Source organism: Megascapheus bottae, chromosome 13, assembly GCF_031878675.1.
Source record: "Megascapheus bottae isolate mThoBot1 chromosome 13, mThoBot2.hap1, whole genome shotgun sequence".
Lineage (NCBI taxonomy): Eukaryota > Metazoa > Chordata > Mammalia > Rodentia > Geomyidae > Megascapheus > Megascapheus bottae.
The window spans coordinates 21996879-22023048 of NC_143521.1; the positions used below are offsets into that span (position 1 = coordinate 21996879).

At 36.2% G+C, this 26170-nt stretch overlaps 1 protein-coding gene across 1 annotated transcript in view; it reads left to right on the forward strand.

The window, feature by feature from the left end:
- Positions 1-11425, forward strand: part of Tmprss11d (transmembrane serine protease 11D) — a 30398-nt gene extending 18973 nt beyond the window's left edge. Inside the window, exons 6-10 of the mRNA XM_090343153.1 lie at positions 725-763; positions 4090-4267; positions 4707-4966; positions 6602-6744; positions 11264-11425. Coding sequence (XP_090199279.1) covers positions 725-763; positions 4090-4267; positions 4707-4966; positions 6602-6744; positions 11264-11425 — 782 coding nt within the window. The remainder of the gene's footprint in view (positions 1-724; positions 764-4089; positions 4268-4706; positions 4967-6601; positions 6745-11263) is intronic.
- Positions 11426-26170: the final 14745 nt, after the last annotated feature.

Sequence of the window (26170 nt, forward strand, 5' to 3'; positions counted from 1 at the left end):
CCACAACCCCAACGTGCCACATGTGTTACCCTCTCCAGCTCCATCACACCATCCTGTATTTATACCCTCTACACTTCCTATTTGGAATGGCCTTGTCCCTTTCTGTCTGTCTGAAATTTTCTTTTTAAGTTCTCAAAATGTAGTGGAAGAATTACTTCCTCCATTTCAAATGTCTCTTCCATTTTAATTTCACTGGTAAGCTCCAGTAACATTGTTATTATTTTCTCTTTCCCATGCTATATTGGGACTTATTTGAAATGATCCTATCTGTGAAAGGTGTGTGTGCAGACTTCCTCTCTTTGTTCACTGTGAAATTCAGAACATTTAAAGGAGTAATAAATACACATATCAATTTAAATACACGAGTATCCCAACAAACATACAATTAACACTTCACAGTATTTATCATATTGCCTCTCAATGGCATTCCTTTTCCAGCTAAAATGACTTGAGAATAACAAAATGTTTCACAGATTTGGTTAGAAATTTTAAACATCAACAGTGTGCACAATAACTAATTGTGGGGCAAAGTGCTAACACATATTTCCCAGGCATCTGACTCAGGTTCCTTCAGCTGGCTCGGGGAAGAGCCTCAGACTGGGAATTTCAGAAAATAATTCATTTGGTTCTGATTGCAGGTGTCTGATATTCCACTGTAAGAAATCAAGGTGAAATGGATTTCAGTTCATACCCTATTGATCGTCTCTTTTTTCTTTAATAATAGCAATTACTCACCAGGATACAGAAAATATTTTCACTCAAGGTAAGTTGTTTTATAGATATACTCTGGCAAAGTATTAAGAGTTAAAGCCTAGTTTTTTGTGTGTTTTTTGCCAAGACAAGAAGCTATAAATTTAGGACCTTTATTCTGAGTTCACTCATATGTGTTCTTAAACAAGACATTGCTGTGTCAGGAAGTATTTAAGCTATGTTTCCTCTTTAAAAAGCTAATGGGTTGAAGTACATTGTAAAACAAATAAATAAAAATAATGAAGTAGAAATAGCTTCTCACCCCATGTGGGTCTTAAGATTGAATTTAAGACTATATTCTTGATAATTTTGAGAAGCATTTTCTTCCTATGTTCTGTGGTGGTATTTCTGTAGACTTGTAAATTGTGCTTGAGGATCCATGTTAGTACCTTTTCCTAACCACCACAACAGCTTACTTTTTTGTAGATTTAGAATAGTCATGAAGTATAATAAGTAGAATTATAGAAGGTTTTGTCAGCTTGAGGCTTGAAGGGGGAAATTGCTCTTTCTAATGTTATTCCTTATAAGTATAACAGGATAGCAGAAATAAAATCTCTAGGAAAACCAGCTACTTCTCTGACTGAAAGAATGAAGCAGGTATTGCTAGTCTATCTTAGGTACTTGAGTTATTTTGCCAGATGATGTGATCCTTCATTCTATATTTAACTCATGATTACTTTGACTAAAACTGTGTCTAAATAACCTATCAGGGAATTTTTGAGGGGAATACAACAAAAGAATTTGTATTCCATGTATATTCTGTTTTTATTATCATCCTCAAATAGTCATACAGGGATTCTAATTAACATGTCTATATCTGTGTATAAAATATATCTTCCAGACTCACCCTTTTCACCATATTTCCTTGTCCATCTATCCCATTCCTGCCTGTCTCAAATTTCCTAGTTCTTTTTACATTTATGTACACTGACTATATGCCTATATTCATCTACTATTGCTCTACTCATTTATCTGCACCCCCTTCTCTACCCTCCCAATGGCAGAAAAAGACGTCAAGGAATATGTCAAGACATATGTCAGTTTCCCAGAATTTTTTTTCTTAAGGGTGTATTCCATGAAAACTCATCCCTGTGCGTTTATTATACTTTAGTCATTTTGATCATGTATATATGTATATGTGCATATGTGTGTGTCTTATATATACATGCATTTATATTTTAGGTCTAACATTCTTATAGTCATAGATATCGTTGATGGAGTTCTGGTACTCCTTCATCTAAGAAATTTATTTTTAGAAATATGCCTGTGGATGGTTGGAGGCTAGCCAGCAATAAAATTGCTTATTAGTGGGTTACTTCTGATTTTTTTCATAACACACTATACAAGAGAGAAAAGAATGACAGAAATTGAAATTGAGAGGGTTTGACTGATTAACTCACAACAACCCACAAACAGGAGTGTGCTAGGCTTCTTAAGACATTTCAATAAGTCCAGATTCTAGAATCTAAAAACTTCAAGTTGTCCTAGCCCTACAGAATATTCAGTTGGACTACAACAACTTCATTCCAGTGAGGGGAGAAGGAGCCTTCAAACTTAAGCAGGATTAGAACCTCCAGGATGAACTGCAATACCTTTAAGTACAGTTCTCCACGAGGGTACCTTTTCTCCAGCTTTAATATGTGCATACACCTCTCACCAAAATGTAGCTTCTAGTTGGGCAGAGTGGCTCACATCTGTAATCCTAGCTACTCAAGAGTCTGAGACAAGATCTGAAGATCAAGGTTTAAAGCCAGCCCAGGCACTAAAGAACATGAGACTCTTATCTCCAATTAACCACTAGAGTGGTATCACTAGCTAGAGTGGTCTAGGGTGGTAGCCTAGAGCTGAAGAGTTCAGAGACAACACTCAGGCCCAGAGTTTAAGCCCCACCATGAACCAAAAGAAACAAACAAACAAACAAAAAAAGAAACAACAACAAAATGCATCCTCTTTCTGCGCTCTGATGTGGATCTTAAAGTCAGAATTTCTAATAAAAGTCTGGTTTTGCTGCACAGCCACTCAGTCACAGATCACACTGTGTAGCAAATACTAAAAGGTAAAGGAAATTTTCCAGGAGTCTGTGGTCTAAACTGGCATCTTTAGCACCGATTTACCCTAATCTCATTAGGAGACATTTCACTCTCTGAAGACGGCATAGTACTTGGGTGTCCCCATTCCAATGATATTCAGAAACGTTAATGAAGTCAGCCAGGGGGAGTGGTGGCTCACGCCTGTAATCCTAGCTACTCAGGAGGCTGAGATCTGAGGATCAAGGTTCAAAGCCAGCCCGGGCACAAAAGAACTGAGACTCTTATCTCCAATTAACCTCTAGAAAATGGGAAGTGGGGCTTGGCTCAAGGGTAGAGCTGAAGAACTCAGATAACACCCAGGTAGTAGGGCAATAGCCTTGAGCTGAAGAGCTCAGGCACAGCGCCCAGGCCAAGTTCAAGCCCCATGACCCATAAAAAGAAAAATAAGAAAAAAAAATAAGAAAAATTTAAAAAGAAATGATAATGAAATCAATAGTCAATAACAGTAGGCAGAGATAGACTCTTAAAAATAATAAATGCAAATACCAAGCGGTTTTTGTTATTATGGCTCTATAGTAGAATTTGAAGTCTGGTAGTGTAATACCACCAGCATTGCTCTTTTTGCCTAGAATTGGTTGGGCTATTCTAGGTCTTTTCTTGTTCCATATGAATCTTTGGATTACATCTTCTATTTCAGTGAAGAATTTCTTTGGGATTTTGATGGGGATTATATTGAATTTGTGTATCAATTTTGGCAATATACCATTTTCACTATGTTGGTTCTCCCTAGCCATGAGCATGGGATGTCTTTCCATTTCCTAGGATGCTCTTTAATTTCTTTCATTAGGCTTTTATAGTTTTCATTGAATAATTCCTTTACATCTTTGGTTAAGTATATTCCTAAGTATTTTATTCTTTTGTGGGCTATTGCGAATGGGATCATTTTCTTGATGACTCTATAGACATAATGTTTTATTTCATAAATTAATATGTTTCTATAACATACAAACCCTTAGCCTAATTTTGATTAAGTTCTAAATACTTAGTCCCAGTGATTGTAAATAGAGATTCCCTTCTTGAACACTTGTTTGTTAAACTTGTCATTTAAAATATGATGTAAAAATCAATGTTAATAAATTCTTTAATAAAAAATAATAAATGGATCGTGCTTTTGAAAAATCTAGCATGTCTTGGGGGAAAAAACACATCAAAAATCTTAAAATGTAAAGTGATGGAGAAAACTGTCACAATCCCCCATACATAATGACATCACGATCTTCCCAGCACAGTAACACCATTTTGTCCTTAGCATGTGGGGCCCGTCCAGACCTGCTGACACTGTCAGAAGAGAGGATCATTGGAGGTACTCTGGCTGAGGATGGTGACTGGCCCTGGCAAGTCAGTTTACGGCTCAATAACGTCCACCACTGTGGAGGCATCCTGATCAGTAACACATGGATCCTGACAGCAGCTCATTGCTTCAAGAGGTGTGGCTGGCCACAGCTATTTCCCATCTGGGAACAGTGAGAATGGACATGTATAGAATGACCTCCCCCACAACCTCAGCACTACACATAATTGGAATAATTCTGTCCAAAAAAGTCTTTTCTTCCTACACATGGAAGCAAAAATGCTTGTTTTCTTTTAACTTACTAATTTGTTGCTAGCTCTCCATTTCATATAATGATATACCATCAAGGTATAAAATGGAATTGTATGTGCATATGCATTCATACACAGTCACATACATATGCACACATACACATGCATGTACACACCTAATTTCACATATATATACATACTTAAAACACACATATGCATACACACATGTACACACATACACAGGTACATACATATACATACTTGTCAATATATGTATTTCCATATAAGCAAAACTTTCATGCATACCTTCTTTTCATCATTTAGCTACTCTAATCCTCAACAGTGGACTGCCACTTTCGGAGCTTCCACGATACTCCCTAAACGTCGAGCAAGAATAAGGTCAATTGTAGTACATAATAATTACAGATCTGGATCTCAAGAAAATGACATTGCAGTTGTGCAACTCCACACAGCTGTAGCCTTCACCAATGCTATCCACACAGTGTGTCTCCCAGACAGCACAGTGAATACTGAGCCAGATTCTACCGCTTACGTAACAGGATGGGGCGCTCTAACTTATGGAGGTAAGTGTTTCGGGGAAAATAAAACCAAGTAATTTAACAACAAAAAAATTCTTTTCTTGGCTATTACGTTATGGTTTTCTTAAGTAAGAAACAACTAGAGGGCAGATTCTTCTAGATAGAACCATCGGTATTCTGGTTAGACCTGAGCTCTGTTAGCACTGAGTTTCCACAACAAAGCAAAGTAAAGCAATGCCCCTAGAAATCATAAAGCATGGCCAAACACAGTAATAGCGAAATGTAAACCAAAGTGATAAGTACTTCATTCTTTTATGATTTGTTTGCATACACAAAAATACAAGGATCTGATAGGACCCAAATGGTTCTGTGTAAAGAAAAAACGGGGGACATCAATTGATACTGTATAACGATTTTCATAGCTGTGAAAGTGTTGTCCTTTAATGTGTTCCAAGATGAGATAGACCTGCATCCATAGCAGGGAATTTGAATACATAAGCACTACGCATATTTAATTATTGAATGAATAAAACAAAAATTTAATGGCGATAATTTGAAAGAACAAAAAGGAAAAAATAAGCTATCAGCTGAGGTTGAAAGAGTGGCTCACTTGATAGAGCACCTACTAGCAAGAACAAGGACAGAGGGAGGGGTGAAAGAGGAGAAGGAGGAGGAGAGGAGGAGAAGGAGGAGACTGAGGGGGGAAGAGAGGAGAAGGAGGAGGAGAAAGAAGAGGAAGAGGAAGAGGAGGGAAAGAAAGAGTCAAGGAAGGGGAGGAGAAGAGAGGGGAGAGGAGAGGGAGGAGTGGGGAGAGGAGAGGAGGGGTGGGGAAGGAGGGGAAAGGAAGAGAGGGAAGGAAAGAGAAGGGGAAGAGAGATGAGAATGCAATTTTAAGTCACTTGAGTCACCCATGTTGATTAACTCTCCAAGAAACAATACAAAGCCTTCACACTGCCTCAGGAAAAATGTTTCCTTGTTTTCTGGTATCCCAAAGTAATTTGGTACAATACATGAAATTTGTGTCAGTCATTGAAGTATTTTTTTAGAATTGTCAATATGAAATTGATTGGTTCTTAGCAGTACAACCAAGCTGAATGCTCTTTTGTGACTAGATCAAAGGTTAATCAAAATGCAATTTTGCTGGTAGTGGCTAACAACTGTAATCCTAGCTACTCAGGAGGCTGAGATCTGAGAATCAAGGTTCAAAGCCAGCCCAGCATAAAAGGACCTGAGACTCTTGTCTCCAGTGAACCTCAAGGGAAGGGCAATAGCCTGATAGCCATGAGCTGAAGAGCTCAGGGACAGCGCCCAGGCTGAGTTCAACTCCCCCCCCCCCCCACACACACACAAAATGCAATTTTCTAATCCAAAGTCAGTGATTGAAGGACTTAAATGCCATTAGTACAATTTATTTAAATGACAAATTTACTTACTTCCTCTAAAGAATTAAGAGTCAATATATAACAAAATGTATACTGGAGAGGGAAAAAGATTCATCTATATAAAGGAGCTTTGATTCTCTCCAATGGCAATCATTTTGAGGAAGAATCTTCCATGCATGCATAACATTCTGCATAAATAATAATATTTGGTTGCATTTTTTTCCTTCTGGAAATCAGCTGAATCATCAGGTGATATGTTTTGGTGAAATCCATTTTATTTCTGCTGTTGTGTTAATAGGCCACACAGTCTCAGATCTACGGCAAGGACGGGTCAGAATAATAAGTAATGCAGTGTGTAATGCACCAGATGCTTATAATGGAGCTGTCTTTTCTGGAATGCTTTGTGCTGGAGTACCTACAGGTGGAGTGGATGCATGCCAGGTAAGCTCAGAATAGCTTGTCAATGTCATCACCTGGAGAGATTATAAGCATTTACTAGCATGAGGGAGTAAGTATAGAGCTTGATCTTCAAAAACATATATGATTAAATTTTAGAGACAAAATTCCTTTATCAATTTTGCCCATAATGACAGCATTTGCTTTTTTTTAATTTTTTTATTGTAATTAGTAAAAGGGTTACATGATATTTGCCAGATAGAAGGTGCATTAATTCACATACATTGATACCCTTTCACATGTCTTGGTATCCATTTCCCTCCCCAGCATTTGCTTTTATATTTATTTACACAGTCAGAAGTATCAAGGTTTGAACTCAGAGAATCACACAAGTGATTAGCACTAGCTCACTGAGCCATGCTTCCAGGCCTGGTTTTCACCAATTATTATTAGGTTAGAATCTTGCCATCTGAACTATGCCTGAGCTGTGATTCACCTATTTGTAGGCTTCCCATCATGACTGAGATAAGACAAACCAATTTCATCTTCTCTCCATAGAGGTGAACCTCACAAAGATTTCTGCTCAGAATAGCCTTAAACTGTAGTCCTCCCAATTTCAGTCTTCGAAGTAGCTAGACTTATGTGCATGGGCCATGGGTACACAGCTTCACTTCTAATCTCTAACTGCTATGAAGCATTAAATAAAGCACTGCTGCCTGTCATTTTATATATATGTAATATATACATATTATATATAATATAAACATATTATATATATAATATATGCATATTATATATAACATGTACATATTATATAATATATACATATTATATATAATATATACATATTATATATATATTTATATATATATATAACTGAGTTCTGTCCATGTCAAAATTCCTGTCAATGTTCATACTAGAAAAGCATTAGGTATTTTTAAATGGTGAAGACATTATCTACTAGATTTGACCATTTCACATTGTATCCACAAATCAAAGAAGTGTTTTCTACTTTATAAAGATAGATATAGTGAAAGGAATTTGGCCTAGTGGTAGAGTGCTTGCCTAGCATTCATGAAGACCCTGGTTTGATTCCTAATTACCACATACATAGAAAAAAGCCGGAAGTGGTGCTGAGGCTCAAGTTGTAGAGTTCTAGCATTGAGAAAGCCCAAGGACAGTGCCATGCCCTGAGCTCAAGCCCAGGACTGGCAATAAATAAATAAATAAATAAAATAAAAAATAAAGTAGATGGGGCCGGGAGTTTGGCCTAGTGGTAGAGTGCATGCCTAGCATGCACCAAGACCAGATTCGATTCCTCGGTACCACACACATAGAAAAATAAAGCCCGAAGTGGTGCTGAGGCTCAAGTAGTAGAGCTCTAAGCCTTGAGAAAGCCCAAGGACAGTGCTCAGGCCCTGAGCTCAAGTCCAGGACTGGCAAAAAAAATAAAAAATAAAGGTATATATTATTATCAATTCAAATTGAATATAATTCATGAAGTCCATAGAAAGTAATTAGATTACATGATAAAAATAACTCTTGTAGTACTTTACATAGAGAAAATTTGGACAAAATTCTAATTATTTGAATCATGAAAGCTGCCACAATTGTGTGATAGGACAAATGGAAAATAAAGGAAAAGAAATAATTATTTGGATATAACTAAATATATAAGAGCAAACAGTGACTATTAAACCCTTATTTTACAGTAATTACAATTGAGTTCAATATTAACATTTTAATTAAATTATTTTAAATCAAGCAAGAACACATATCACCTTCCTATAACAAGTAACAGATTTTACTCTTACTTACAAAATCCATCTCCCATAGAATCACAAGAACATCTAGTGTCAGCAATTTAATATTCTTATAAACATTCCATCTCTTAAGGAATTGCCTACTGTTTTCCTAGATAAGCTAGATACAAATAGATAAGGTTTATTCTTCATAGCAAATGTTCCTGAGTTTTATATTTTGCACTCATAGTCCTGAAGAACTAGATACATGATGTTTATGGTCTATGCAAGGACTCCAATGCACGATCACTTTTCCTCAAATGAAATATTTTATGTTTCAAGTTGTGTATAGCAGCTATTTTGTTTCTCAACTTCAAAGATATTTTTCAATTACCCATTCCTTTACTCATTCTGTTTACATGGAGCTGTCTCCGCAGTAGAGAACACATATCACCTTCCTGTAACGAAATGTTAAGTTCTACTAGCTTCCTGAAGAATTGAACAATCAAATAACACACAGTGACAATTCCAGATCTACAAAGATAAAAACTTGTAACTGACATAAGAAAGTGAGTGAGACATAACAGGTTTTATACATATAGTACAGAGCCTATTCAAAGTATTTTGGGTTTTATCCACTTATGCTTCTACTTCTATCCTGTTTATGCAAATTCTTTTTCTTTGAGCCTAGTTCCTTTGTGCCACAACTCATCCTGAAACTTCCATGGGTTATTTTCAGGCTTTGCTGATAATTAGGTGAAATACTACAATAAATACAGTTTATGCACACACAAAATAAATGAATACCCAGGGTTCCAGTGGCTTATATCTGCTGTCCTGAGTTCTGGAAGATCAAGATTTGAGGCTAGCACATGCAGAAAAATTTGCTAGACTCTATCTCTAAAATAATCAGCAAAAAAGCAGGGATTTGGGTATGGAATTGAATCCTATGGAATGGGAAGCTCTGGGTTCAAGCTCCCATACAACAATAATAAAATCCGTAAGTGAATAATGTTCTACATATAGTCTTGCAAGATCCTCTTTGTCTCATTCTTTAATTTGTGGATTCACTCATCAAAAATTCATTGTATTTATTTATTTTCTAGGTACTGTTCATTGAGCCCATGTTAAAAAAAAATGCATTCACTGCACTCATCTGGTCCATGGTCCAGAAGAGAGGACAGAATGTCAAATGTTTGTAGTCAGGCTAGATATAAGAAAAATTACATGCCTCTCTTAATTAAGCATTTACTTCAGATAATGTCATATTGAAAACTTTGTCACTGTAAAGTAGGAATGATAGTGTAAACCAGCTTTTATAGAAACAGAGACTGGTAGAACCATAGTTCCAAGAAAGCCTAGGGCAAACAAGTTATGAAAACCCCATTTCAACAAAATAGGTTCGATATTATGGTTAGTGCCTGTGGTTCCAGCTGTGCAGGGGGACGGGGGTGGACGGAATACTTAGGAGGATTAAAGGTCAAGGCCAGCCATGGCTGAGAGAAAGACATAAATGATAGAGTGCCTACCTGGCAAGCAAAAAGCTCTGAATTCCAAAATCCCAATTCTTCAAAAGCAAAATTGATGTTTTCACTATAGAAAAGAATAACAGAAACAAGAAACAAATCGCAATGACAGGAAGTGCTAGGAACAAGTTAACCCAAGCACACATGCGCATGCAAAGGAGAGACCAGTCAGCTTCATGTAGCACTTACCATGCAACTTCTTGCTATACAGACCAATAATTAAGAAGTCATGGAAGAACTAACTACTAAGATCGGCGAGATGAGTAACTTTTACAGATGCACACTTGGTAATAATAGTTAATTTTTATTAGTACTGAGTTACCATGCCAGGCCATATTCAGACTACTTTATGAATGAAACTCATTTAAACTAATAAAACAGTATTTTCTGATAATGAAATTGAGTCATAGAGAGTTATTAAATATCTTATTGAAGCTCACATTGATGATAAGCAAATAGTTCAAACCCAAGCAATGCAGTTCTAGAACTCACAGATTCAATGCAATAAATAAGGCATGCAAAATGTGTCTCCTTGACTAGATTAGCACATGTATGAATACTCGCTGGTCAGGTGAATATTGTAATTGGCTGGTAAATAGTCCATAAAGAGCATTTTACTTGCTGCCTTATACATTTCTTTTCAATTATTCACCAAAAGATCACTTGTGGTAATACGCTGTTCTCCTGATCTCATACAAGATGGAAAAGATAGGTAAATAAGTGAGACTTATGGAGTCACATTCATGTCCTAGATATTTGTTTCACACCTCTGTAGAAGCTTGGCTTCCAGCAGTGTTCAAAATAGATGCACTGCCTTCTCTCTATAATAATGACACCTGGCCAGTGAGAACAAGTTCACATAGGTACATACATGGATTTTCTAAAGCAATACAAAAGCAGTGATAGAGGTACACACACAGTGTACCTCTGAGACAATGAAAATCCAGTGGACTCCATTTTCTAACTTTGGGTAATAAGAGGTGAGAGTGGAGAGAAAAGGAGCAGGTTAGAGACTTCCTAGGGATAATAAAAGCTTTGATAAGTAGATAAAGCCAGGCCATACCTGCAAGAAGTGTGTGCAATGGGCTGCTCATCTTCTCAGAATTTCTAAATAGATAAATTTTTATTCTTGAAAGAATTCAATAATTTGTCCCTGATTTGATATGATTTCTCCAAAAGAAATAGACTAAAATAGCTATAATGAGTTATGATTTCTTCTGTTGCTATAGAAATTAATGGATAGATTCAAATTCTGGGGTTTGGTCCTTAAATAATTAATCATTTTATTTCCTCCAGGGTGATTCTGGTGGCCCACTGGTACAAGAAGACTCACGAAGACTTTGGTTCGTGGTGGGCATCGTTAGCTGGGGCTATCAGTGTGGCCTTCCAGATAAGCCTGGAGTGTACACTCGAGTAGCAGCCTACCGCAACTGGATTCGAGAACAAACTGGGGTGTAGTCCAATAAATGCATCTGTCTTGCAAAGCTTGTATGCCAGTATGCTGTCTAAAATTCCAAAGTTTTACTTTCTAGCTGAAAAAAAGAGAATGTTATATTTTAACAGCCTTTTGCATAAAATACCTTTTAGCAAATACTATTTGATCTTTATTGTTATGGATTTAATATTTCCTTGAGAAAATATAATTTTTGCATAGCACAATGGCAATGTAATAGAAGAAACATTACCTTATGAATTTTGTTATACTTGTGATAAATGCTAGTATTGCGAAAAGCAGGTAATTTCCTAGTTCATTCTAAAATCATCATCATCATCATCATCATCATCATCATCATCATCATCATCATCTGGAAAAGTCAGGTCACTGGGTATTCTCTGTGGAAGTCTCACTGAAACTGGTAAACAAGGAAAAGTGTTGAAACTGAAGAGGAACAGAACAGCATTCAAGATTCAAGATAGAAAAAACTATGTGACATGAGAAAACTATTCTTTATTTAAAATTTCCTGCTTACTCAGTGTTTTATGGGATGAGTCCTGAAATTAGAAATGTGTGAGGTCATTGTACCAACCCATAACAGTCCTAATTATCCTGAGCACAATCCAGCTCCCATAGATACTCTCTGAAGATACTGTAGAATTCAGTATCAAAGCTGAAGCAATTCAGTCCTTAACTGAGATGTAAAGAATTAGAGCTTTAATGGAGACTTTAGTTTTAAAATATTTTAATCTATATCTCCTCCATAGACGAGCTGAGGAAATGTGCCTTCACAATCTTCTCAATAGCTTTACAAACCCATAGTGCCTCTTAATGACTAAATAATAATAATTTTCAAAAACAGATTTAACTATCATGTCAGAATTTCCTACTAACAACTCTCTACCACCTGTAGTATTTTTGAGTGTGGAAGAATGATTCACCCACCAAACCTTATTAATCAATAGAAAGTAAAAGAGAATAAAAGGGGAAAATTGCTTTGCAAAGAAAAAGGGTGAGTAGATTTATATCAATAAAACTATCTCAGAGAAGCTGGGTCCCAGTGGCTCACACCTGTAATCCTAACTACACAGGAGTCTGAGGTCTAAGGATCATGATTCTAAGCCAGCCCAAGCAGAAAAGTCTATGAGACTCTTATTTCCAGCAAATGGGTGGTAGAACACTATCCTTGAGCACAAAAAGATTCTGAAACAGTGCCCACACCCCGAACTCAAGCCCCAGGACTGGCAAACAAACAAACAAAAAAAAACAAAAAAAAAACTATCTCAGAGGAAGAAGAATCTATGTCGCACTGTCTCTCTTTCTCACTGTCTTATATATGCCACTACCATCACCATCACCACTACCACCATTACCACTATCACCATCACTATAACCAAAGACTATGAATAAAATAAAATTCATTAAAATTTATGCCACTACAGTGTGTATGAACTGAATCACAAATGTAACGAGTTTTTACAGGCTTATAATGTAGCTGAATTTTGCTTACCCAGGATCCTCATGCATCAAGGCTTCCCCCTACAAGCCATCTCTCTGTGCCTTGGTATCAGATCATTGCAGGTATTGGAAAGAAAACTCCTTGCATGTCCTGATGTAAACATTTGAAGAGATCGACATCAAAGCAGCTTTTCTTTAAAAAAAAATTTTAAATGGAAGCAACTCTTGACAAAATGTACAAACTTTACTTCATCAAATCAACTTTTACAATCTTTCCCTGCCATGTTACTTATGGAAGTTAGGGTTGCTGAAGGTCCATTTATTTAATTAGTTTTCCAGTGAGACAATTGCCAGCCAAACTCTAAAGGCTTGGCACTTTTGCTGCCTTATAATCAAGCTCTATAAACAGGGCAAGCTTCCAGCATGACCACTCCCTGGTTGCGCCCTGTGACGACAACTCAACCTGTTGGTCTAGAGCAGGCTCAAGAGGAGGGTATCATTGTCCCTGGATGCATTTGTGTATTGCATATGTGTTTTTGCATGTGCCCTCACATAATTACAGATACATTAAATCAGTCCAGCACTACAGACTAGCTGGGGAAATAGAGACTAATGTTCAGAAGAATTTGGCATATAGAAAACATACATGTTGTCCGATTTTTTAATAAAAGTGAAGTGAATATTGGCATTATCCCTAGTTTGAAAATGGTAAACCAAACTATCAAATACAGAATTATCCAGGAAATCTTAGAGCAAACATTTATTCATAATACTACTTGAAAATCTTAATTATGTCATTTATTTAAGAAAGTATTGAGCTCTTTCTGGTCTCTACTAGGCACAAGTGAAAGAAAGTGAATAGTGAATAGTGCTATTAAAAAGCAGTCTGTGATGTGACATTATAAGTATAATTGTAAATGTAGCAAATTTATTACAGAATAGCAAATTATGGAGAAAAACTCTTTAAAACTGTTAGAAATCATATTTATTTTATTGTACACCAAAAGTTAGTATTCCACAATATCAACTTGCCATATTTATCCTATGATCAGAGGAATGAGAGGTATGAACCTTTCAGATTATGGGTCTAGATCTTTCTTCTTAGGTTTTAGTCTTTCTGATGCTAAGCATCAAATGATTTGGAGACCAACATGAATTTTTCTTTCTGTACTTTTCGCACATGTACATAACCCAAATGTTAAAATTCAATCCTTTTCATTCCTAGGCAACCAGTTTGACTAATCAATAGGGAAATTTGATCTTCATTCTAATAGTCCATTTTAATAAGAAGCCTATCTTGAAGGACAAAGTCCACTGTTCATTTTTTAAGCAAAGGTTGAATGAGTACCTACAGAAATGTTTCATTTCAGTAATAGATTTTGTTTAAAAATCACATCCTTTATCTGGGTGCTGGTGGCTTATGCCTGTAATCCCAACTACTCAAGAGGCTGAGATCTGAGGATCATGGTACAAAGCTAGCACAGGCAAAAAAGTCCGTGAGACTCATATCTCCAGTTAACCTACAGAAAACTACAAGTGGTGCTGCGGCTCAAGTGGTAGAGCGCTAGCCTTGAGCTAAAGAGCTTAGGGACAGCGCCCAAGCCCAGAGTTCAAGCCCCACAACTGACAAATAAGATCTTTTCCCAAGTCCCTTCCAAGTCTAAGATGCTACCCATAGTAAACAAATATCTTCTAAAAGCACAAGCTCTTCATGAGAAAGTGGAACTGCAGAATGTTGGGATATTTGTTTTCTTGTTTGATAAATTCATGCACAACATCAAAACAAATCATTTAAAATGATCAAGCCATTCAAATTAAATTGAAAAACAATTCATTTTGTAGGAAAATTCCAAAAAGAACAGGATATTCTTGAGGACTGTCCAATTACACAAATTAGGCTGAAATTGCTAGTAGCACGGGTAAAATTGAGTTTTTTTAAATTTTTTTCTACAAATGTCACCAACCTATCCAATGATTAATTTGTTTTGTCCATCTTGTTCTTTGAACAATTACCATGAGACAGCACTATTCTAGGCTATTACCTGAATTCTAGGAAAAATAGAAGCAAGGCCAAGGATTAGCATCTATGATGATCTTGAGGGGGCCAAGTTTAGTTTAATTGTAAGAAACCAATGTGGTTTCTGCTCAGTGGCAAAGACTATGAAAGTTTCTTTCTCTAATTTGAAGCCTGCCTTTAAACATCCCACATCCAAAAGAGAGACTTTTTTTTGGTGCCATATCTAGGGCTTGAACTCAGGGCATAGACAGTACCCTAGAGATTTTGTGCTCAAGACTAGTGCTGTAGGACTTTGAGCCACAGCACTATTTCTGACTTTTAGTTAATTAAAGATAGGAGTCTCATGGAGAGAGACAGGGGGATGGGGGTGAACCAACGAGAATCTGAAGGAAAATCAATTAATCATAATTTTTGTATAAAAAGAATGTTTTGGGGGAAAAATCATATTAAGTGAAGTAAGCTAGACCCAAAAGAACATAGGCTCAATGGTTTCCCTCATTTGTAATAATTAGTACACATCTAGGACTCTCCTAGCAGAGGATTACAATAGCTCAAAACCTAGGTACATAAGGTCATATAGGATGAGACTAAATGAAAGGATCTCTAGGATATGAAAACAAGAGATTTATCTTGTGTGATTGTTGTTCTTAATGTACTATGCTATTTCCCTCTTTTTTTGCTCTTATGGTTAATCTCATGTTGTTACTGTATCTAACTTTGTTACCTGGTATACTGTACATACATTTATTTGAAATAGGAAAGGGAAGGGGGGAAAACAAGATGATTTGGAGAGGGTGGGGGAAGGAGATGGGGACAAAAACATGAGAGGGATTATCAGTGTGTGAGAAGTAGTGCACTACTACCTGACAAATGTAACTGTAACCCTGCTATACATTATCATAACAATAAAAAACAAGGAAAACAAAACAGGAGAAAAAAGAATGTAAGTGGAATCTTTAGGAAGAATTAAAAATTGAGTCTGTTAATAAAAAAAAAAGTCTTATGGACTTGCCTGCTCATATTGGCCTTGAATTTCAATCCTCAGATTTCAACTTCTGGAGTAGCTAGGGTTACAGGCATGAGTCTCTGACATCAGGTTTCTTTTTAAACATACTCTTAAACCTTAAAAACAAAGAAAACACTTTAACAATTTCAAGGTAAATCAAGCAGAAAGGCATAATAACAAGGTAAAGAAAATGTAACAGTAAACATGAGAGGGCCCCTTATATAAGGTAGCATTCTTTATTATAATGTTTGCTGCATGTAGACTTGAAATTAGCCTGGGTGAAAGAAAATATTTTGTTATATCCAAGCATGTATTTTAAATTGTCTATATCAAAACTCTAATCAGACACGATCTTTTAAAAAGTTATATTTTTATTATCTTCAACAAGTCAATTTATAAGTACAAAGCATCTTAATCAACTTTGCCTCTTAAACTTCCCAAGTCAACCCCTCCCCTTATTTTCATAGTTTAAGAGTATATGCACTGGATATTACAAATGCATTCTCCCCTCACTACTTTTCTTCATTCCTCTACCGTCTCTTACCTTGATCTCCCCCCAGTACTCTCCCATACACACATTCAGAGTTCCAGTTCTTTAGTGTTCACTTTGTTGAAATATGAGTTTCTCTCTCACTATTTTTTTTTTACTGCCAGTCCTGGGCTTGAGCTCAGGGCCTGAGCACTGTCCTTGGACTTTCTCAAGGTTAGAGCTCTACCACTTGAGCTTCAGCACCACTTCTGGCTTTTTTTTTCTATGTATGTGGTACGGAGGAATTGAACCCAGGTCTTCATGCATGCTAGGCAAGCACTCTACTACTAGGCCAAACTCCCGGCCCCATCTCTCACTCTTTTTAAAAAACTTTCCCCCTGGTCCTGAGACTTGAACTCAGGGCCTTGACCCTCTCCCTAAGCCTCTTTGTACTCAAGGCTAGCACTCTACCACTTGAGCTACAGCACCACTTCTGGCCTTTTCTAAGTATTTTATTAGAGACAAGAGTCTAATGGACTTTTTTGCCTGAGGTTGGCTTCAAACTGTCATCCTCAGATCTCAGCTTCCTATGTAGCTAGGATGACAATTGTGAGCCATCTGTGCTCTGCAGAATATGAGTTTCTTGATAGATTATCATTTGAATTCTCCCCTAAAATACCATACTTCATTTAATACATTTGTGTGAATTTATACATATATGTTTATATTATAAATTAGTTCTAGCATCCACATATGACAAGAAACGTGTGACCTTGTCTCTCTCAGTCTGACTTACCTCACTAAATGTAATTTTTTTCCAGGTCCACATTTTTCTTTGCAAATACTATAATATTTTTCCTAGTGGAAGAGTGAAATGTCATTGTTTGTACATACCATATTTTTAACCCATTTATCCATTGAGGGCATATGGACTGTTTCAATACCTTGGCAATATGAATAGTGTAACAAAGAATGTGGTTGTGCAAGTGACTTTCTTGTGTCATAGTTTGTAATCTATTAGATAAATGCCCTACACTGGCAATTCTTGGATCATAGGACAAGTACTATATTTAAATGTTTAAGGATTCTCCAGACTGTTCCCAAGACAGTTCAAACAAATATGCATTTCCACTCCTAGGACATCAGGGTTTCTTTTCCCCCATATCTGGGCCAGCATCTGTTACTGTATGTTTCATTGATGGCCTTTCCAACCGAAGTGATATGATATCACTTGTTTTGATTTACATTTCCTTATGCCTCAAGATAGTGAGAATTTCTTCATGTGTTTATTGGCCATTTTTACTTCTTATGAGCAGTCTCTAGTTCATTTGCCTTTATTAATAATTGTGAATTCTTTTTATAATACATTTTATTGTAATTAATAGAAGGATTACATTATATTTGCCAGATAGAAGGTGCATTACTTCACAAAAGTTGCTAACCTTTCTCATGATTTGTCCCCATTTCTGTCCCCCCCATCTTGTTTTCCCCTTCCCTATCCTATCTCAAATAAACAAATAAACATATATACAATATATCAGATAACAAGGTAAGATACTGTAACAATATGAGATGACAAAGGGACAACAAAAGAGATGAGAAATAACATAGTACATTATGAACAACGATCACACATTATCTTCTTTCTATATCCTGGAGATCCTTTCATTTAGCCTCATCCTATATGGGCTTATGTATCTAGGTTTTGGCTTTGTCCTATTGTAAACCTCTGCTAGGAGAGTTCAAGGTTTATGCTAATTATGACAAATGAGGGAAATCATTGAACCTATGTTCCTTTGAGTCTGGCTTACTCTACTCAATATGATTTTTTCTAAGTCTTTAAGGGCTTAGTTTCCAGAGATCTTTGTATATTAAAAACATTTGGGCCAATAAAAGAAATGCAAATCAAAGCAACTCTAATATTCTACCTCACTTCAGTTATAATGGCCAGGATCAAGAAATCTAACAACAACAGATGCTGGTGGGGATGTGGCCAGGAGGGATCAATACTACACTGTTGTAGTATTGTTGCAAACTCATTCAAACAGTATGGAAAGCAGTATGGCAGTTCCTCAAAAGACTAACCATAAAGATTCCCTATTAAAAATTCTCATATCTGAAGATATGAGAACTGTGCTTCCAGCTATATCTTCAAGATGTTCATATGGCAGGAATGTTGGACAATTATGTAGAACATTAAAATGAAATGCTAGATGGATGAACGGTATGTTCAGTAACAAAATGACTGCAATCATTAAAATAAATCAACTAGATTTAACTGAATTAACATGGATTCACATAGAGAAGTGTTAAGTAAACTTGTTGGAAGATACTCTGCATGGATTTTGTTTAAAAAGAATTCCTTTCTTTTATGTAGAATGTGAAATGGTTAAGACCAGAGTCAAAGACACTAGTTATGAGGCTGTTATAGTCCAGAGGATAGAAGGATGATACTATTACAATAAAAATTTTTAAAGAGTTACAGAGTTGGGAAATATTTAGGAAATACATTTCAGTTGAGCTATCTCAAAGACATCCATATGATGATTGTCAAGTAAATGGCTGTGTACAGTCACATCTAGAGATCAAAGAGAACTGACTGGCTCAAAATGGAGTGGAATTCCTAAGAAGAGAAAATGTGAACTGAGAGAACATGCATACATTGATGTTCCATATTTGAGGAAGGTTCAAAGAGGAACCTTCATTGGAGGAAGTTTCATTGAAAAAGCATAGCTAGAGAAGAGAAAAATGTACAGTTTCCTAAAAATCAAGAAACCTTTCCTTCCTCCCTTCCTTTTTTTCTTCCTGTGTTACTGAGGTTTGAAGTGAAGTAAGCCAGACTCAAAGGAACATAGGCTCAATAGTTTCCCTCATTTGTCATAATCAGTCAAAACCTTGGGCTCTCCTAGCAGAGATTTACAATAGAACAAAATTTAGATACATAAGGCCATATAGAATGAAGCTAAATGAAAGGACCTTGAGGATATAGAAACAAAAGCTATATAATGAGTGATGTCCTTAATGTACTATGTTATCTCTCATCTCTTTTGCTGTCCCTTGGCCATCTCATATTGTTACAGTATTTCACCTCATTATCTTATATATTGGATATATGCATTTCTGGTTATTTAAAGTCGGATAGGGAAGGGAGGAAAACAAGATGAGGGGCGAGGGTGGGGGGAGGGAAATGGTGACCAAGACATGAGAAAGGGTATCAATGTTTGTGAAGTAATGCACCTTCTATCTGGTGAATATCATGTAACCCTTCTATTAATTACAATAAAATAACAAATAGAAAAAAATATTTGGGCCAGGAGTTTGGTCTACTGGTAAAGTGCTTGTACAGCGTGCATGAAGATCCGGGCTCAATTCCTCAGTACCACATATATAGAAAAGTGGTAATGTCGCTGAAGTGATAGAGCTCTGGCCTTGAGAAAGCCCAAGGACAGTTCTCAGGTCCTAAGTTCAAGTCCCAGGACTGGCAAAAAATAATAAATGAATAAATATTAGGTTACTGTCTGACAAATAGCTGACAAAGATCTTCTCCCATTCTGTAAGCATCTTTTTGGTTTGCTATGTCCTCTGATGTGCAGAAAGTTTGATGAAATTCCATTTGTTAGATCTTTCTTTTTTTAATTGAGCTCCTGGAACTTTACTCAAAAGTTCTTGCCTTTTCTAGGAAGTTGTAATGTTTCTCTTATTCCCACATGGTTCCAGGTCTTACCTTGAGGTCTCTGATATATTTTTGAACTGATATTAGTTCAGGGTGACAGAGATTCAGTTTCCTTTTTGTGCATGAGAATAATTAGTTTTCCCAAAATCATTTGTTGAAGAGACCCTCTTTTTTCCATCGTATATTTTTGGACTTCTTATGAAAGATTGTATGCTTATACATATGCAGGTTTATTCAAGTTCTTCTATTCTGTGCCAGGTTTGTGGGACTGTTTTTGTGCCAGTACAACACTATAGCTTGGTAGTAGAGTTTGAAATCTGGAATTGTTATACCTCGAGCACTATTTATTTTGCCATAGATTGCTTTTGCAATCCAGACAGGACTTATTGTGGCTCCTTATGAATTTCTAGATGTTATTCTCTCTCAGTGAAGAATGACATTAGTATTTTGATAGATATTGAATCAATGTGTCAATTGCCTTAGGTAGTATTGTCATTTTCACAACATTAATTAACAGTCCAGAAGCACAGGTCTTTCCATTTTCTAATGTCTTCTTCCATTACCTAATGTCTTCTCCAATATCATATAGTTTTCATTGTAAAGGTCCTTTACTTGCTTGGTTAGTTTGACTGCTAGGCTTTGTTTATTGTTGCTGTTATTTTGCTTTTTGTACTATTGATATTTATTGAAAATTAAGTTGCTTTCCTGATTTCTCTCTCTGTCTTACTACACATGCAGAAATCTTCTGATTTTTGTGGATTGCTTTTATAGCTTGCCACTTTATATATGCTGTAGATATAGGCTTAGGGTATGAACTTTTATATAATTGACTTTAATTATTCAGATAAAATATTTATGTTTAAATGGTTTCCCTCATTTGTAATAATTAGTACAAACCTAGGACTCTCCTAGCAGGGGATTACAATAGCTCAAAACCTGGACACATAGGATGAGGCTAAATGATAGGATCTCCAGGATATGAAAACAAGAGCTTTTATTATGTGATTGTTGTTCTTAATGTACTATGTTATTTGTCTTCTCTTTTGCTGCCCTTTGGTTAATCTCATATTGTTATCATATTTTATCTGACTTTGTTACCTGGTATATTGTATATACATTTATTTGTTTACTTGAAATAGGAAAGGGAATGGGGGAAAACACGATGATTGGGAGAGATGGAGGGAGGGAAATGGGGACAAAAACATAAGAAGGGGTATCAATGTGTGAGAAGAAATGCACCCTTTAGCTGGTGAATATAACTCTATACATTACAATAAAAAGGAAACAAAGCTAAAAATTTAATAAAAATAATAGTAATGTGTAAAAATCAAATTTAGTGTAAGTGTAAAGATACTGGATTTAATGAAACTAATCTGTAATCAATTTTACCACTTGCAGCAAGTATGGAGGTGAACCTTCCTACTAGCTGAAAGAAAAAAATCATAATTAGGTAAGAAAATATTATGAAAAAATAAAACAAGGACTAGAAAAAAATATTTATGTTTAAGAAAGCAGGATATGAACTGCATACCAGTGGCTCATACCTGTGATCCTAGCTTGTCAGGAAACTGAAATATGAGGATTGTGCTTCAAAGCCAGCCCAGGAAGGAAATTCCATGAAACTATTACCCCTATTAATCTGCAGAAAACTGGAAGCAGCCTTGTGGCTCAAATTGGTAGAGTGCTATCCTTGAGTGTAAAAGCTTAGGGGCAGCATCCCAGATCTGAATTCAAGCCCCTCAGCCAACAAAACTAAGACAAAGAACAGGATATGAATTATGTATTTACAGGCTAGGTTTTTGCTGGAATTCAATAGTTTTTTATTGGGATATTTTTACTAGTCCTGGGACTTGAACTCAGGTCCTGGGCACTGTCCTTGAGCTTTCTCAAGGCTAGTGCTCTACCACTTGAGCCCTGCACCACTTTTGCTTTTTCTGTGAATGTGGTATCTAGGAATCGACCCAGGGCTTCCTGTGTGCTAGGCAAGAACTCTACCACTAGACCACACACAGGGCTCTGAGATTTAATTTTTTTAATTAAATTTTTGTTAGTACTGGGGGTTGAATGAAGGTCTTCAAACTTGCTGAAAAGTCATTCCACCACTTGAGTCACACCGCCTTGGCCTTTCATTCTTATTTTGGGAAAAGAATCTTTTGTTGTTGCCTAGGCTATCATAGACTGCAATCTTCCTATCTATGCCTCTTTCATAGCTGGGGATAAAGGGCATGCACTATCACGGTTAACCTATTTGTTGTTGTACAGTCTAACATATTGCCTATCCAGCTCAAAAGTGCAATCTTATAGTTTCTGTCTCCTGAATAGCTTTGATTACAGGCCACTGAAAGTAGTACCTTTTTGTAATGTGAAAATGCTACCAGAAGGGGTTGCTCACACCTGTAATCCTAACTAGTCAGGAGGCTAAGATCCAAGGATCACGGTTCAAAGCCTGACCAGGCGCTAAAGTCTGTGAGACTCTTAGCTCCAATTAACCATCAGAAAATCAGAAGTGGAGCTGTGGCTCAAGGGGTAGGGGGTAGAGGTGGGCTGAAGAGCTCAGGGACAGATCCCAGGCACAGAATTCAAGTTCTACAACCGACAAAACAAAAAAAGGAGAAAGGGAGGGAGGAAGGAAGGAAGGAAAGAAAGAAGGAAATGCTAACAGGGTTTACAGTTATATCAGTCAGGAAAAGAGTATATTTTTTTTTTGGACAATGTTACGCCTTCCCTCACTCTCTCCCAGTTATTCCCTCCCATCCTACCCACAATCTAGTGTCCAGTGCGTATCATTGCAGCATTTGTACAAGCTCCATTTCTATGCTTCCAAATACACTCACCAAGACAAAAAAAAGACAAAAAGAAAAGAAAACAAACACAGCAAAAAAGAAAAAGCCTATTTCCAATTTTGGGAGTTCATTTTGATAAATATTATTTTGTATGATGAGGCACACATAGTCATTGTGCCTTTCCCTGACTCTCTTAAAAATGTCCTCCTTTGGAACAAAACCTCAATGGTTTCCCTCATTTGTCATAATCAGTAGAAACCTTGGGCTCTCCTAGCAGAGATTTACAATAGAACAAAACCTAGATACATAAGGCCATATAGTATGACTCTAAATGAAAGGACCTCCAGGATATAGAAACAAAAGCCATATAATGAGTAATTGTTGTCCTTAATGTACTATGTTATCTCTCATCTCTTTTGCTTTCCCTTGGTTATCTCATACTGTTACAGTATTTCACCTTGTTATCTGTTATATTGTATACATGCTTATTTGGTTATTTGAAATAGGATAAGGAAGAGAGGAAAACAAGATGAGGAGCGGGGGTGGGAGGAGGGAAATGGGGACCAAAACATGAGAAAGGGTATCAATGTATTTGAAGTTATGTACTTTCTATCTGGTGAATATAATGTATCCCTTCTATTAATTACCATAAAAATATATGAAAAAAAAGAATGTCCTCCTTTGGTCTCACTGTGTAAAACTTATCTTTTAAGCTAAAACATAAAAACCCCAAAGAATACACATATTTATAGTACAACAGTTAATGTTTTGATACCTTATATTAGCAAACTAATCATACTAGTTTCATGGATTCGATAAAATTTACATACATAAATATAAATCATAAATATAAACTATCATTAGTGTGCATATATGTATATCAACAAGATTGAAAATACATTTACAAAAATATCACATGCATCCCAGTATTATGTCTTCAATCAGCTTTTTTTTTCTTTTAAAATATTTTTAATCATTCTGGTAATATAGAGGGGTTACATTTACATTCATCAGGAAGTAGTTGCATTACTTCTCACTCATTGGTACCCCTTCTCATGCTTTTGTCCTTATTTCCCTCCCCGCACCTTCTCCCAATCATCTTGTTTTCCCCCTTCCCTTTCCTATTTCAAATAAGCAAATAAACATATATACAATATACCAGGTAACAAAGTCAGATACAGTAACAATATGAGATTTACCAAAGGGTAACAAAAGAGAAGAGAAATAATATAGTACATTAAGAACAACAATCACACAAGTTCTTGTTTCCATGTCCTAGAGTTCCTTTCATTTAACCTCATCCTATATGACTTTATATACATAGGTTTTGAGCTATTGTAATCTTCTGCTAGAAGAGTCCTAGATGTGTACTAATTATTATAAATGAGGGAAACCATTGAAATTATGAAACTACCATGTGTTTTCCTCATACATTTCTTACGAATACAAGGGGCTTTATGGCTCATGCATGTCCTTCATACTGGTTTTCATCCCTGGAATAAGCTTTGTCATTATGTCTGAAAAACATTTTACTTTGAAGTTTTGTTTGGGCCTAACTCAGCTCCTGGCCTTCAAGGTTTCTTTTCTTTTTTTCTTTTTCCCATTCTCTTTATATGATAATTGAGTTTGGAATCAGGCCTTGTGTTTGCTATGAAAGCATTCTACCACTTGAGGTACAGCCATACCCCTTTTGTTTACTTTAGTTATTTTTTTCATATATTTTTTACTGTAATTAATAGAAGGGTTACATTATATTTGCCAGATAGCAGGTACATTAATTCACGTACATTGATACCCTTTCTCATGTCTTGGTCCCCATTTTTGAATCAGTTTTAATACTATTTCATTTGTTTTTTTCTAAAAATAGGGATTTTAACCTTTCAAAAATTTTTGTTTTCTTCTCTTATCTTTTTAAAAAACTGTTATTTATTATCTATAAGTAGTTATGCAAAGGAGCTTCCATTCACTAAATCAGTCACCCCTTTCAACATCCTCAACCTCCCATCCCAACTCACCCCTTCCCTTACTTAAGAAAATGGCCTACTTATGTGTATAAACTAATAAGTATAGCCAGGAAAGTAGGCAGAGTCCTGCAGTCTGGCCCTTTGAAAACTGAGGAGGAGAATAAGATTCAGGTCAACCTGGGCTACATAGTGAGATGTTTTCTCAAGAATGAAACAGTAGGGGCTGGGAATTTGGCCTAGTGGTAGAGTGCTTGCCTAGCATGCACAAAGACCCCAGTTTGATTCCTCGGTACCACATACATAAAAAGAAGGCAGAAATGGTGCTGGGGCTCAAATGATAGAACTCTAGCCTTGAGAAAAGCCCAAAGGACAGTGTCCAAGCCCTGAGTTCAAGGACCAGGGCTGGCTATATTTTTTTCATATATATATATATATACATACATAAATGGAACAATATTTTTTGGCTAAGTGATTCTTAAATGTTAAAAAATCTCTGTACCTTATTCTGTATATTACCCTCATCTCTGACAACATTTTCATCTATAAAATGTTTGCCATTTTAAAGTTGGAAAGGAAAGAAGACAGGTTGCACTCTTTTAAAATTTTTCATTTTAAACCTTCTCCTAAAATTGTCAAAAGTGCCTATAAATAAATAAGGTACCATATTTTAGATATTCCTTCATACATGAAATGCATACATGAAGCCCAACACAGTAGCTCACATCTGTAGTCCTAGCTACTCAGGAGGCTGAGATCCGAGGATCGCAGTTCAAACCCAACCCTGGCACAAAAGTCTGTGAGACTCTTATCTCCAATTAACTACCAGAAAATGAAAAAGTGGCGCCAGGAGTGGACGGTAGCCTTGAGCAGAAGAGTTCAGCAAAAGCTCAGCAACAGCACACAGGCCCAGAGTTCAAGCCTCATGACCAACCTGACCCCAACCCCGCAAAAAAAAAAAAAATGCATGCGTGAGCAGCATAATAGTACCAAGAAATAATTTAAAACTTTTTCAAACAAATCTATAGCACGTTGACAATTAATGCCAATCAATGATAACATTTTCCAAATTCTCTTACCCAAATACATATATACGTTTAGTCCATTTGCAATCATTATATGTAGCAAACCTACTATTCAGACCTTTTACTTTAATATTCATTATCATTCTATATTTATTCCTGATAATTATCAAAAAGTATATGTATTTACATGCTGATACAGCAGCTAATGTACAGTTTAATACTAGATGCTTACATTTTAATTTCAATCCAATGATCCACTGACTAGCTGATTTTAATAAGATCTTTAGAACTAGATATGTAAGGCCATATAGTGTGATGCTAAATGAAAGGACCTCCAGGATAAGAAAACAAAAGCCATATAATGAATGATTGTTGT